This window comes from Capsicum annuum, chromosome 7 (assembly GCF_002878395.1).
Source record: "Capsicum annuum cultivar UCD-10X-F1 chromosome 7, UCD10Xv1.1, whole genome shotgun sequence".
Classification (NCBI taxonomy): domain Eukaryota; kingdom Viridiplantae; phylum Streptophyta; class Magnoliopsida; order Solanales; family Solanaceae; genus Capsicum; species Capsicum annuum.
In genome coordinates, this window is record NC_061117.1 from 63,832,516 (window position 1) to 63,845,357 (window position 12,842).

Consider the following 12,842-nt stretch of genomic DNA (forward strand, 5'->3'; position numbering starts at 1 on the left):
TTTCGTGGACTCCTCTTCTTGCATTTGCGCCTAGTTACTAGAGTCCAACCTTCATCATCACCTTCGCCAACTGAAGACTTGTCATGCTCTAATAGTCTCTCATTATACACCTCAGGACGTATTTGGATTGGATCGAGCAAACTAAAAGTGATAGAGATTTGATGAGAACTGGCCCTCTCATTATCAAGAAATATCTTCTTCTTATTTGCTAATTGCATAACTTTGTCTCTAAAGACAAAGAACTTTTCCAGAAGGTGACCCACAAACCTATGATACTTGTAATAATTTGGGTCATTGGTCCTTCCAGCTTTGTCGGGATGCTTCATCTCTGGTAAATCAATGAGCTTATGCTCAAGAAGTTCATCAAAAATCTCGGCGACATCAGAATCAAGGAAAGGGTACCCCTTTTCTTTCATCTCCTTTAAAGTTAACTTCTGATTTGGATGTGGTCGAGAAGTAGTCTTCATTCTTTGCTTCTTGCTCACTTTCATGGTGACCTTCACAGGAGACACGTTGACAATCATGGATTCTTTGTTATCATTTTTGGGGATGAACTTACCCCATCTTTTGGGTTCCTGCTTATGCTTTCCCCTTCGAGGGTATGGATAGGCGCTCCTCCATTTCAAGCAGAAGACATGCTCAACTCCATGTCATGATCACGTGTAGCTAACTCTTTAAAAGACTTTGGCTTAATGCCTTGCAAGATATAGAAGAGCTCCCAATACATTCCTTGGATGCGCATCTCTATCGCAGAAGTTTCACTAAGCTTATCTTTGCAATTTAGGCTTGCATTTCTCCATCGATTGATGAAGTTGATGACTGGATCATCCTTCTTCGTCGAGTATTTATGAGCTCTGCTATGCTCACTGTATGCCTTGTTCTATAAAAATAATTCAGGAACTTATGTTTCAATTGCTCCTAACTATCGATAGAGTTAGGCTCAAGGTCCATTTACCAATCAAAGGTCTTTTCCTTTAGGAAACTAACAAACTATTTGACAAGATAGCCACCGTAAGTTCCAATATTATTACATGTCTCAACAAAGTGTGCAATATGTTATTTTGGGTTCCCTTTGCCCTCAAATTGTTGAAATTTGGGGGGTTTATAGCCGGCAGACATTTTTTGGCTATCTATCCTCATAGTGTAGGGCTTGGCATATGCAAGGGAAGACTTAGTGACAACATCATACTTGTCTTTGAGGGTCCCTTTGATGAATTTCTTCAATTGCTCAATCGGGATCATCCCCTTAGAAGAAACTTGTACCTCTTTAGTCGGTGGTGTTTGCTTCATAGAATGTTCTTTCTAGTGATCCTTTGGAGCTTTTCCCTATGCATGGCTAGATTCTCCATCTAGCAGTCCTTTCACCCTATCTATTATCTTATCAATTCTAGCATCTTAATTCTGAACATATTTGGTTAGGCCTTCATTTGCCTTTGCCAGATTCGTAAGCTTCTCCTCTATAGACGAGGCATCAGTTACGATTGCTTGCATAATCACTGGGGATATTGGAGAGTAGCATGGATTATCTCATAAGTTGATCTTTAAAGTACTTAACTTATGCAGTGTAGTCAGAGATGATGAGTTTCTTGAACAACCATCACTTTTCGCGCTAGAGTATTTGGAACCGGAATGCTCAAGTAGAGCTAGAGTCTTCTTAAGAGATTCCGCCACATTGTTTCCTCCTTCCGAAGCACTTGCATTGGACTTCTTTTCTTTTATGGTTGAAGATCCAAAAATTGGAGTTGGTGCAGACGACACTGAATGTGTTTGTTGTCCTAGAAAGCCTTTCTTGCTTCTTGTGACAGCTCCTAAGCTTCTGAAAGTAACACCAAGGATACTTTCTACTTTAGCAGAGTACTTTGAGTCAGCAGCCTTGGAAGTAGTTGATTGGGAGTTGACCTTCTTAGAAGTCATTTCAGTGTTGTTAAACTTTGCAGTTGGAAAAGTTGAGATGAGAGGTAGAGATTGTCCCACTAGGAAAGCTAGAATTTGTTGGACAGTAAAATTTCGAGACCAAAAAATTAATAATTCGAGACAAGAAAAATATATTGCAACAATCAATTTATTGATTTCAATGTGAGTGTTACAATATCTATGAATCTTTTGATTCGTCTTTTCAAATATAAATTCAAGGGCTTAAAGCTTGATCTTGAATTTGAACTTGATTTGTTGATTTGAGGGACTTGATCTTGACTTGTGCTTGAATTCAAGGGCTTTTGAGCTTGTTCTTGAATATTGCAATCTAGATTTTGAATTTGGATGAATTTGATTTGAATGCTTGAGCTTTTTAGAGAAATTACAGCTTATGCTTAAATTCAAGGGCTTTTGAGCTTGTTCTTGAATATTACGGTTTAGATCTTAAATTTTGATGAACTTGATTTGAATGCTTGAGCTTTTTAGAGAAATTGCGGCGTTTGATCCACAAGCTTTCTCTTGCTTCTTTTTCAAATTTTGGGGGTCTTTTCTGAATTATGAGACCCCTATTTATAGTTGTAGGAAGTAAGAAGTTATGATAAATATGAACTTCTTTTGACCAATCAGATTTAAGTGACATGACATCTTTTATGGGCTTTTAATTTACTGCATCATTTTGACAAATGATATGGTCCCATTGGCTCTTTCACTTGACTTGGCATGCCACGTCATTTGACATGTGACACCCAATTGGGCCTCTAGAACATGATGATATCTTGGGCTTGATAAAGTAAGTTTAGTCATTTCTAGCCCAAATTAATGGACTAACCCAATAACAATTGGACTTTAATTAAATCATGCATGTTTGAACTTAAATGATTAATTCAATTATATTAATCTTCAATATTTGTTTGAGATTAATATTTTTGAATTTAATATAATCTGAATTTCGTACGGATTTAATTTTAACAAAATGTCGTTACATACAAAGAGAAAAAAAAGGTTGAGAAGAGAAAAGAATTTTTTTTTAAAAAAAAGATTGAAAAAAAGCTAAAAATGAAGAAAGAAAGACAAAACAAAAAATAATAGAAATATAACAGATGAGAAAAAATTTTGAAAGAAGAGAAAAAAGAGAAAAGAACAAAAAAAAAACTAAAGAAATATAAAAAAGAGAAAAAAAAAATTGAAGAGAGAAAAGGAAAAAATGATAAAGGTTGGGAAAAAATAAAAAAGAAAAATAATAAAAAGAAAAACATTAGAAGTTGAAAGATAAATCTCCTCCCCATTCCCTTTCCCCTACCCCAATTAAAAAAAAAATAAAAATAAATAAATAAATAAATAAATATGAAGAGTTATTTAAAATTATTTAAGGTATAAAAGAATAAAAACATAAAAATACTATCCACAAAAAAAAAAACAAGTAATTTTTTTAGGTTTTTTATTACGGAAAAAAAAGAAGCAAATTAAACGGAATCATTTATGCAGTAATTCAGAGTGGGCTAATGGGACCATGGAGCATCCTGGGCGAGTCACCTCTTCCATTGTAAAACAAACGGCAACGTGTCAAACGTTGAGCTAAACAAACAAGAAAAAATTGTTATGTAGCCGCTCCCTCTAAATAGTACATGATGTGCATATCCTGAAAACACACTACACAATTTAGTACTAGGTAGTTTCTGGCTGCCGAAGAAATGTTGGGAATCTTAAAATGGATTTTGTCTACTGGAATTTTTAAGACGGATCTCTAGCGGAATCAGAACTCTCACTTTACAGGCATGAAACCAAAATCTCTGCATCTTTCTGTCTGTGTACACCTTTTCTTCAGTAATTTTTCAAGATTATGTTTCTGCATTTAATTCCACTTTCAGAAACGGTAATTGGATTCTGTTTTGTTCTGGCGTTTATTATCAGATTTTGTGATCCAATTACATGCAAAGAAAAAGTACGTAATAGTATATGGCTATTAAAATACTCCAGAATTATAGGTGTGAAATACTTTCATATCTGGACAATTTGTTAACCTAAAGGACCTCTTGCAGAATGCAGGATAAGGTTGTATAGGAGACCTTTGTCGTCTACCCTTTCCGCAGCCCCAGTCCACAGCGGGATCTTTAGTGCACGGGGTTTCCCTTATTATTGTAGTATCAATTAGGCTTTCCAAGTTTTAGAATTTAGTATTGGTCAGAGTTATGAATTGTGAAATCTATGCCTGCATGTAGAGCATAGTCTTCTTTAAATATAATTCTTGATTTCTTGCCAGAGCTGAATGAAGGAATATCATTCTTCTAGGATATTTGATGTTTTCACAATGTGCTTGGTGGAATAACATTGTTTGCAATCATCTCTGTTTCATTCTTCAAACGAGGATAAAAGAAGTGAAAATAAATAGGGTCGGGTTATGCAAGTTTAAAGACGTCAAACTCAAAGATACATGAACTTGGTTAACAATATAACCCTTTCACTTGCTTCTAGCATTCTACTTTCAGAGTATTAGATTACCAGTCTTTTCGGAAGCAGAGGTGAAGCCAGGGTACCACAAGGGGTGTTCATCTAAACCCCTTCATCAAAAAATTACACTATATATATAAGTTCAAAATAATATTTTATTTATATAGTAGATGTTGAATCCTCTTGGTTTCTTCATGTGTTTTAACTTTTTATATTTTGAACCACCTCAATAAAAATGTTGGCTCTGCCATTTGTTTGGAAGTGCTTTTGCTTTACCCTCTAACCATATCCTAGATTAGGCGATAACCATTCCAAGCTAATTGCGCTGTTGTTTTTCAGATTTGGTTAGTGTTTCTTACATGTTTTAAAGAGCATTGCACAGAGATCATGTGGCATGGCATCATTTTACATCTCTCTCTACATGAACATGTATAGAGATCTCCACGAGCCTGCTCTCGTAATTGGAGGATGCTTTGTCTTGGTAGCATTGATCCTCTCTCTTCTCTTAATTTTTCAGCATCTCAGATACTATAGTAATCCAGCGGTGAGTACTCAATTTAGGTTTACATGGAGAACTAATTCTTGTTTCCTAGAACATTGGATCTAAATATGCGTTTGCTCGTCAGGAACAAAAATGGATCGTGGGGGTAATTTTCATGGTTCCTGTCTATGCAGTTGAATCAGTAAGGAGATAACCAGTGAAATGCACTCTGATTTCTGAATTATTAATTGAGATATGTATCAAGGAAACAAGGTTCTAATAGACAACATAATAGGGTCTTGCTGCACCCTACACTATTTTACAAGATAAACTATCTTTAAATGCAATAAACATGTTTAAATCGATAGACTAAAGCGACTGCGTAAACTAATCTTTTTTGAACTTAAAGCTGATGCAAAGTTGCTAAATCAGTAACTTCAAATTCTCATGAGAATTAAATGAATTGGTTCTCTTGTCTTTTACAGATTTTATCCTTGTGGAACCCAAAACTTTCCCTTGCCTGCGACATATTGAGGAACTGTTATGAAGCATTTGCACTCTATTCTTTTGGAAGCTACTTGATCGCTTGCCTTGGTAAGCATAGTCTCTGTTTTCAATGTTGTTGCAAAGACACAAAAGATATTCAAGAACTTCCTATTAGTCGTGTATAACTAGGTAACTGTGAACTAAAATACCTGAAAGGTTTGATAATTTAACCATGGTAATTGTCAACCTTTCCCTTGGCACCTTTCACGAAAAAAAATTGTCCAACTCAGCATGTTAGTGGACTGAATTTATGTTTATGGATCTATTACATGCATATCTACAAAGTCCTTGAAAAAATTTACTAGAGAATAACTTGCATGATACGAGCTATGCAATAAAGTTGATATACCGGAAAATGGATTTGTGGCAGGAGGTGAGCGTCAGGTCGTTGAACTGCTCGAAAATGAGTCGGGGAAACACATCAACCAGTCGCTGCTAGGGGGAGAGGAGAAACCCGAGACACAAAAAAGGACATTGTATAACTTCATTTTCCACCCATATGTCGTGGGGAAGAACTTGTTTACTATAGAAAAATTTGGTCTTGTACAATATGTATGTCAAAAGGAAAAGAAAGTTCCATACTTACGTTGCTGTACTCGTTATCTTCATACTAATATCATTGTGTTGCACAGATGATTTTGAAGACGGTTTGCGCATTCCTAGCTCTCATTATGGAAATTTTTGGGGTATATGGTGATGGGAAGTTCAACTGGCACTGTGGGTATGTCATTTTCTCCATCTAGATTTTACGTATTGTACAAAATTGTGAAGTGTTAAGAGTGGGTTAGAGTCTCACATCGATTGGGGAATGGACTTGTGGTTTGCGTATATGGACTTGGGCAATCCTCCCCCTTTGAGCTAGTTTTTGGGGTTGAGTTAGGCCCAGGTTTACATGAAATATGAGAAACGATTACACACATTAAGCACCACATATAGCTGTGTAATTAAATACCATTAGTGTCATCATAGCTACATTTATCTAAATTCCAAAGGATCCTTCTTCAAAATGAAAGATCTGACCGCCAGTAGTTGATTAGCTCACTCGTGTTAATGTGCATCTTTTTTGTAAAGATAATGAAGGATATTATGAACATTGGTCATCAAGCATTCTTCCTTCCTTTTTCTTGTTGTTTAATGGTCTTATCATTCAATTTAGCTTTGAGATCTATCACTCCGAGTTCCTTTATGACACTCCCCATTTATCGTTCAAGTCCTTGTATTAGGATGAAGGTGGAGAGAAGATCACTTTTCTTCACATCTACTTTTTCCTAGAACCAGAACCTTGATTAACAGCATAGGGTAAGTTTACAAAATTTTACAGAAAGTGAAAGGATATTAGGTAATGTAAAATGCATTGTGTAAGATAGAGAATGATATGACATTGGGTAATTCGAAACTCACTGTGCATTCTGAGAGATTGCAATTGTAACCTCTTCAACCAGACTTTTGACAAATTTATTATCAGTTGGTATTTAACAATAAGTCAGTGTAGCAGCGACTTTTGTCTGGTATCTCTATTTTTCTCTTTTATAGGACTCTGATACATCACTCTTGTCTACTTATTTCTCCTTGCAGATATCCTTATATCACTGTGGTACTAAACTTCAGCCAGATGTGGGCACTATATTGTCTCGTCCAATTTTATAATGTGACGCACCATAAACTCCAACCGATAAAACCACTAGCAAAATTCATTAGCTTCAAGGCCATTGTTTTTGCAACATGGTGGCAAGGGGTGGGTATTGCCTTTATGTGTTCTTTAAGGGTGCTCCCAAAGGAACGAAAGTTCCAGACTGGATTGCAAGATCTTCTGATCTGCTTAGAGGTAGGTACTCTGCTTTTTAATTCAATGGAATTGCCTCGAGTTCTATGGTCTACGAAAGCAATAATATCTTCTGCTACATCAAATCATCTTCATGAACTGAATGAAATTTGGACATGTCAGAAACACATTGTTTGGTAAAATCGAGAGAGGAAATATTGATTATCTGATGTTCAAAGTGTGAGAAATATAAGAGAAAAAATATTATTGAATTGTTGTAACTATATTATTAACCTATTTATAGACACTACATTCCAATCCTTTTCCTAATAGGTCACTACATTACAATCCCTTTCCAAGTAGGATTATATATGCTATTCCTACTACTCATATTCTAACACTCCCCCTTAAGCTGGTGCATAGAAGACATATATATCAAGCTTGTTATGGATGTAACTAATACGAGGATTGATGAGGGACTTGGTGAAGATATTTGCAAGAAAACTGATAAGGACTGCTTTGGACATCTGGGAGACCTCAACTGAAACGGAACAAACTGAAAAAGTGATCCGAAAAGAAGTAAACATTGCCGGAAAGTCAACGTGTCACTGGAAAATTACCAAAAATTGGTATTATAAAATATAAGGGTCATCTTGAAATCAAGAGATGAGTAGATATTGAACAAGATAGTCACCGAAGAACTAGCCGAAACATACTCACATTCCGGATTATTAGATTTGATGGCTGAAAAGTGGTCACCATTTGAGAAAAAATTATATGGTACTGAGGAATAGAAATTATATGGGTAGAGTTTGAATGATGACACGACCCTACTGAAAAATAGAAATTATATGGGTAGGGTCGGAATGACGACACAACCCTACTGAAAAAAAGAAATTATATAGGTAGGATTGGAATGAAAGCACGATCCTACTGAAAAGGAGAACTTATATGGGTTGGTCGGAATGATGGCATGATCCTACGCAAATCAGATCTAAGGAGTCACCATAAAGACGCATGGAACTACGCAAATCAGATCTAGGGAGTCACCGAAAAGACACACGGTACTATGCAACTCAGATATGAGAAAGTAGTGCATGGTACTAAGCAAATTAGATATGAGAAAGTAGGGAAAAGAAGTGTGGTAGCCTAACTTTTGCAAACATGATCATTGGCTGGACAGGCGGCATATATGGGTTATGGCCGCCAGCCGACATCGGAAGCTCTTTGATTCTCTACCAAGATCGTAGAGTCTCTGATACCATGTGAAAAGTATGAGAAGAATATTATTGAATTGTTATAGCTACATTATTACATTGAGATCCTATTTATAGACACTATGTTCCAATTCTTTTTCCTAATAGGACACTACATTGCAATTCCTTTTCAAGTAAGATTATATATGCTATTCCTATTCCTACTTATATTCTAAAACAAAGAACAATGCACAAATAAACTTGGGCCAAGTCATATGGTTTAAGAAGTCTTTAGATGTGAAGTGTTACCGAACCTAAGGTCATTTCTCTTGAATTATTAGCATTATCAATTTTCACACAGAAGCTTCGAGTGTTTCCTGTCTTGAAGAATCATGTTTCCCGATTTTCATCCTTTTGGATTTGTAGCTTAATGGTTGATTGAAGAAGCAAACAATCCTCAGTCCTCACCGTGAAGCCAATTTAATACAAGGAAATTATTATAAAAATATGATATCCTCAAGGTAAAACTGGGAATGCAACTTGGAAACAGATGCTACGCTGAATTTACTGGGCACAACCTAAAAATGTGGAATTATGCCTAGTAGGAAATTTTATGGGGCAAATTTTTTTCGGAAATACTTCGGAAAAATATGGTGTCATACTGTTAGTTTCGGTTTCAAAAATCATGGTGTCATACTGATATCGAGACTGGTGCTGTCATCACAGGGGTCTAGTACTACTTTATCAATACAATATGAACTTTCCATTTAACAGGTATAATGTATCAGCCTTGAAATATGATGAGGCGTCTCATTTTCTTTTTCTTGCTGTTTAGCTGACTCTTATTTCTGCAGATGGCCGTTGCTGCTATTGCTCATGTTTTTGTCTTCTCAGCGAAACCTTATCACTTCGTGCCAACATCTTTATATGAAGAGATTAGTGCCCGAAAAGTAGAAAAAACTTTAAATATAGAAGATAGAGAGAAATCAGCAGTTGTTGAAAAGATAGAAGCTAAGGTTGAGGTTCCAGGGACAAGTGTCGCTGAAAGTGTCCAGGACATTGTTGTTGGAGGAGGTCAAAAAGTAAGATATTTTCAGCACTTACACGATGTTATTTGTGATGAGCACTTGATCATTTGTTCTTGAAGAATCATATCCAATTTCAACATTTACTAAAACAATAAAACAGGTTGTGAAGGATGTAGTTTTGACTGTAAACCAGGCAATCGAGCCAGTAGAGAAGGGTATGACAAAGATCCAAGAAACTTTCCACCAAACATCAGTCGATAATGAGAGAGAAGAAAAACAAGAGACAGAAATTAAGATCGAGGAACAAGAAGAGAACTTAACAGGCAACAACAGATATAAAAGAGAGACGGAAATTAAGGTTGAGGAACAAGAACAGAATTTATCAGGAGACAACAGATCTCAGGTGTCTGTATCACGAGATTAAAGGCTGAAAACTTGAGGTGGTATTATTGGTACACTATTTATGTTGTGTCAAACGAGTTGAAAGACAAAAGATTGTCATTGAGGTATTTAATTCATGTTCTTACTTAGCTGGTCTTGTATATAACAGTTTTTTTTGTTATTCATAATACATGGATTTCTTTCCTTTAGGGGACCGTTTTGTAGAATGAACATAGTTAGATTCATTATCATGTTTCCTTGAGTGAATCGCTCGACTTGATAAATTTACCTTCTAAAGTCACTTTTCTTGGTTTAATAGCAATGAAATCACATAACATTTCACTTGTTTCTTTCAAAGTCACCCTCGTCAAAAACTTGAATAAAAACACTGGAAAATCCATTTTGTATGTTAACGTGATCTATCCGTAATTGTAAAGATACGGCACCCAGCGCTTTTTACATTGTTGTAACGGGATCTCTGTGTAATTGTGTGAATTCTTTAAATTGCAATAAATATCATGTGCTCTTGTATGAGCCGTTATCTTTCATACTAGTAACTTTCTTTCAACAGTTGGCCACAAAAAATGGACTAGTTTCTTTTTTTTTTAGAAAGGTAACTTACAAAAAATGGATTAGTTGTTAAAGCAGTTGCATTTTTGCTTCAAGGGAACTTACGAGGAATAACTCTGCGTCTTCTTCTTTTGGGCTACGACTTGGTCGAGCCGACTAGCATCCCTTTCCACTGTGCATTTTTTCAAACGAAAAAGACTACTATAGGGTCAAAACTGTGCATTTTTTCGAACGAAAAAGACAACTACAACAACAAACTGATTATATTTCCACATAGTGAGGTCTAGGGAGGATAAGATGTATGCAGTCCATACCACTACCTTCGGAGAAGTAGCAAGGTTGTTTCCGATAGACCCTGACTCAAGACAAAGAATAGTAAACAAATTCGTAATAAAGCATGAAACAAGATGGTATAATAGGAACAAAGAATAGTAACAAATCTGTAATAAAGCATGAAACAAGATGGCATAACAGAAATAAGACACCCACGAAGTAATACCCTACACTAACGAACCAGCAGCACCGCCTACCCCCATACTCTACTACTCGCAGCTCCAACCTATGGACATAGCTATAGGGCTACCAACCCGGCTACCCCAAAGCTCTCCTAATTACTGACTACGACCCACCCATATGCCCTAACCTTCTATCCTAATTCGTGTCCTCCAAACCTTCCTATCTGTTGGGTTCAATTGGTGTGAATGGAAAAGGTATGACTGTTTGGATGGTTGTTGATGTTCGAAAAAGACAAACTCTTTCGAATGGACAGACATAAATGTTCAGTTAGGATACACCTTTCCGGTGAACCATTGCCACCTTTCGGAAGGGAAACTTAATGGCTAAATAAACCTGCATTTTTTCAAAGGTTTAGTATGAATTTTTCTGTACTTGAAAACATTTCTTGTCTTCTAAAATATTCCATGTGATCATCTAACTGTTAAGTGAGTTCGAAGAGAATCCAATTGTTTAAGGTACCACTACAGTCGGATTGTTAAGCCATTTTATCCTGGGAGAAAAATTTCGCAACCTCGGGTACTTGAGGGAAATTATTTCCTTAAGGACACTCCATGAATTCAGAGGACTTGACTTTTTCTGCTTCATCTAATTTTCTTTAAAATATTGAAAACACACTTCTTTGAAAGGTCATTTTTGATCTTGTGTTAAAGGTGTTGGAAACTTTATAAGTGTTTGTTAAAATTGGTCTTGGACCTAACTCACACCCCAAAAGCTAGCTCATGAGGAGGAGGATTGCCCAAGCCTTATAAGGAGACCAAGGACCCTTTCCTCTTTCGATGTGGGATACTTAACACTCCCCCGCACGCCCAGGTTAACTGTAGCGTGGACAACACACAGAGGCTAACTGGAGCATGGACAATATATATGGGGGCCCACCATCGATGAATAAATATTTGGAATGGGTTTGGCTTTGATACCATGTTAAAATTGGTCTTGGGCCTAACTCACACCCCAAAAGCTAGCTCATGAGGAGAAGGATTGCCCAAGCCTTATAAGGAGACCACCCATCTCATTAACTACCAATGTGGGACTTTCTTTTTTTTCTTCTAACAGTGTTCTTGATTTATTCTTAAACTTGTGTTGAAGTTGTTTTGCCAAAATACAGATTTTTGTGTACCCGTAAACAACAATCTTAAGGAAATAATTTGGAAAAAAAATATTCTTTTTTGCTTGTTCGATGAAATTTTCTTTTCACTAAAGTTCCCTCCCCCCCCCTATAATCTGTATTGTTTGGTTTCTGAAGATTAAAGCTTTAAACTTTCTACTCTGTTTGAACCTAACAAGTGATTTGAAGAAATAAAATCTTCATCACAAGTTAGAGGTCATTTGGTTGACGATTGAAAGTCATAAAAACTTCATCGTTAAACTAGAAACAAGGGGTGTTTAAAGTTGCTGCAACTTTATAAGTAGTATTTTGATATACTAAAATTTACTGTCTTGTTGTGACAGGAAGATGACTACTGACAGTCAAGTGAATGATACTGCAACGACTGTGGCAGCAACTAATATTTCCACAACGAGTCGTACGAGTGCTCTGCAGTTAATGACACCAGCCGAAAAACTCAAAAAATTCACGGGTGTTGATTTTAAAAGGTGGCAACAGAAGATGTTTTTCTACCTTACAACTTTATGTCTTCAAAGATTCACATCTGAAGAAGCTCCAGAGGTGCCCGAGGGAACTTCGGACCAGGAGAAATTTGTCGTTATGGAGCCGTGGAAACACTTCGATTTCCTATGCAGGAATTACATTCTAAATGGCATCCAAGATGAACTATACAACGTGTATAGTGGAATGAAGACGACAAAAGAGTTGTGGGGTGCTCTAGAAAGAAAATACAAGAATAAGGATGTTGGAACCAAGAAGTTCTTCGTTGTAAGATTCCTTGAGTTTAAAATGATTGACAATAAGTCTGTTGTATCTCAAGTCCAGGAACTGCAAGTGATCATCCACTATCTCCTCACGGAAGGTATGAGTTTGATGAATATCTTAGTTGAACATA

The 12,842-nt window shown here is 36.3% G+C and overlaps 1 protein-coding gene across 4 annotated transcripts; it reads left to right on the forward strand.

The window, feature by feature from the left end:
• The first annotated feature begins 3,359 nt into the window (after positions 1-3,359).
• On the forward strand, positions 3,360-9,965 carry LOC107852125 (protein LAZ1 homolog 2). 4 transcript variants are annotated; one of them, XM_016697172.2, is made up of 9 exons: positions 3,360-3,687; positions 4,702-4,906; positions 4,989-5,045; positions 5,329-5,437; positions 5,760-5,941; positions 6,022-6,110; positions 6,965-7,214; positions 9,202-9,429; positions 9,536-9,965. In XM_016697172.2, the coding sequence occupies exons 2-9, from the start codon at positions 4,757-4,759 to the stop codon at positions 9,797-9,799; spliced, it is 1,329 nt and encodes a 442-aa protein (XP_016552658.2). In that variant the 5' UTR covers positions 3,360-3,687; positions 4,702-4,756; the 3' UTR covers positions 9,800-9,965. The 4 variants fall into 4 exon arrangements, with proteins under 4 accessions (XP_016552658.2, XP_016552659.2, XP_047249513.1 ...); XM_016697173.2 differs by having other exon boundaries at positions 3,387-3,687; positions 9,569-9,965; XM_047393557.1 differs by lacking the exon at positions 4,989-5,045 and having other exon boundaries at positions 3,389-3,687; positions 9,569-9,965.
• The last annotated feature ends 2,877 nt before the right edge of the window (positions 9,966-12,842 follow it).

Coding starts and splice junctions, on each gene's coding strand:
- LOC107852125 (XM_016697172.2), top strand. CDS start 4,757: ATGGCATCATTTTACATCTCTCTCTACATGAACATGTATAGAGATCTC. Junction 5,438..5,759: donor CTACTTGATCGCTTGCCTTG/GTAAGCATAGTC, acceptor GATTTGTGGCAG/GAGGTGAGCGTCAGGTCGTT. Junction 9,430..9,535: donor TTGTTGGAGGAGGTCAAAAA/GTAAGATATTTT, acceptor ACAATAAAACAG/GTTGTGAAGGATGTAGTTTT.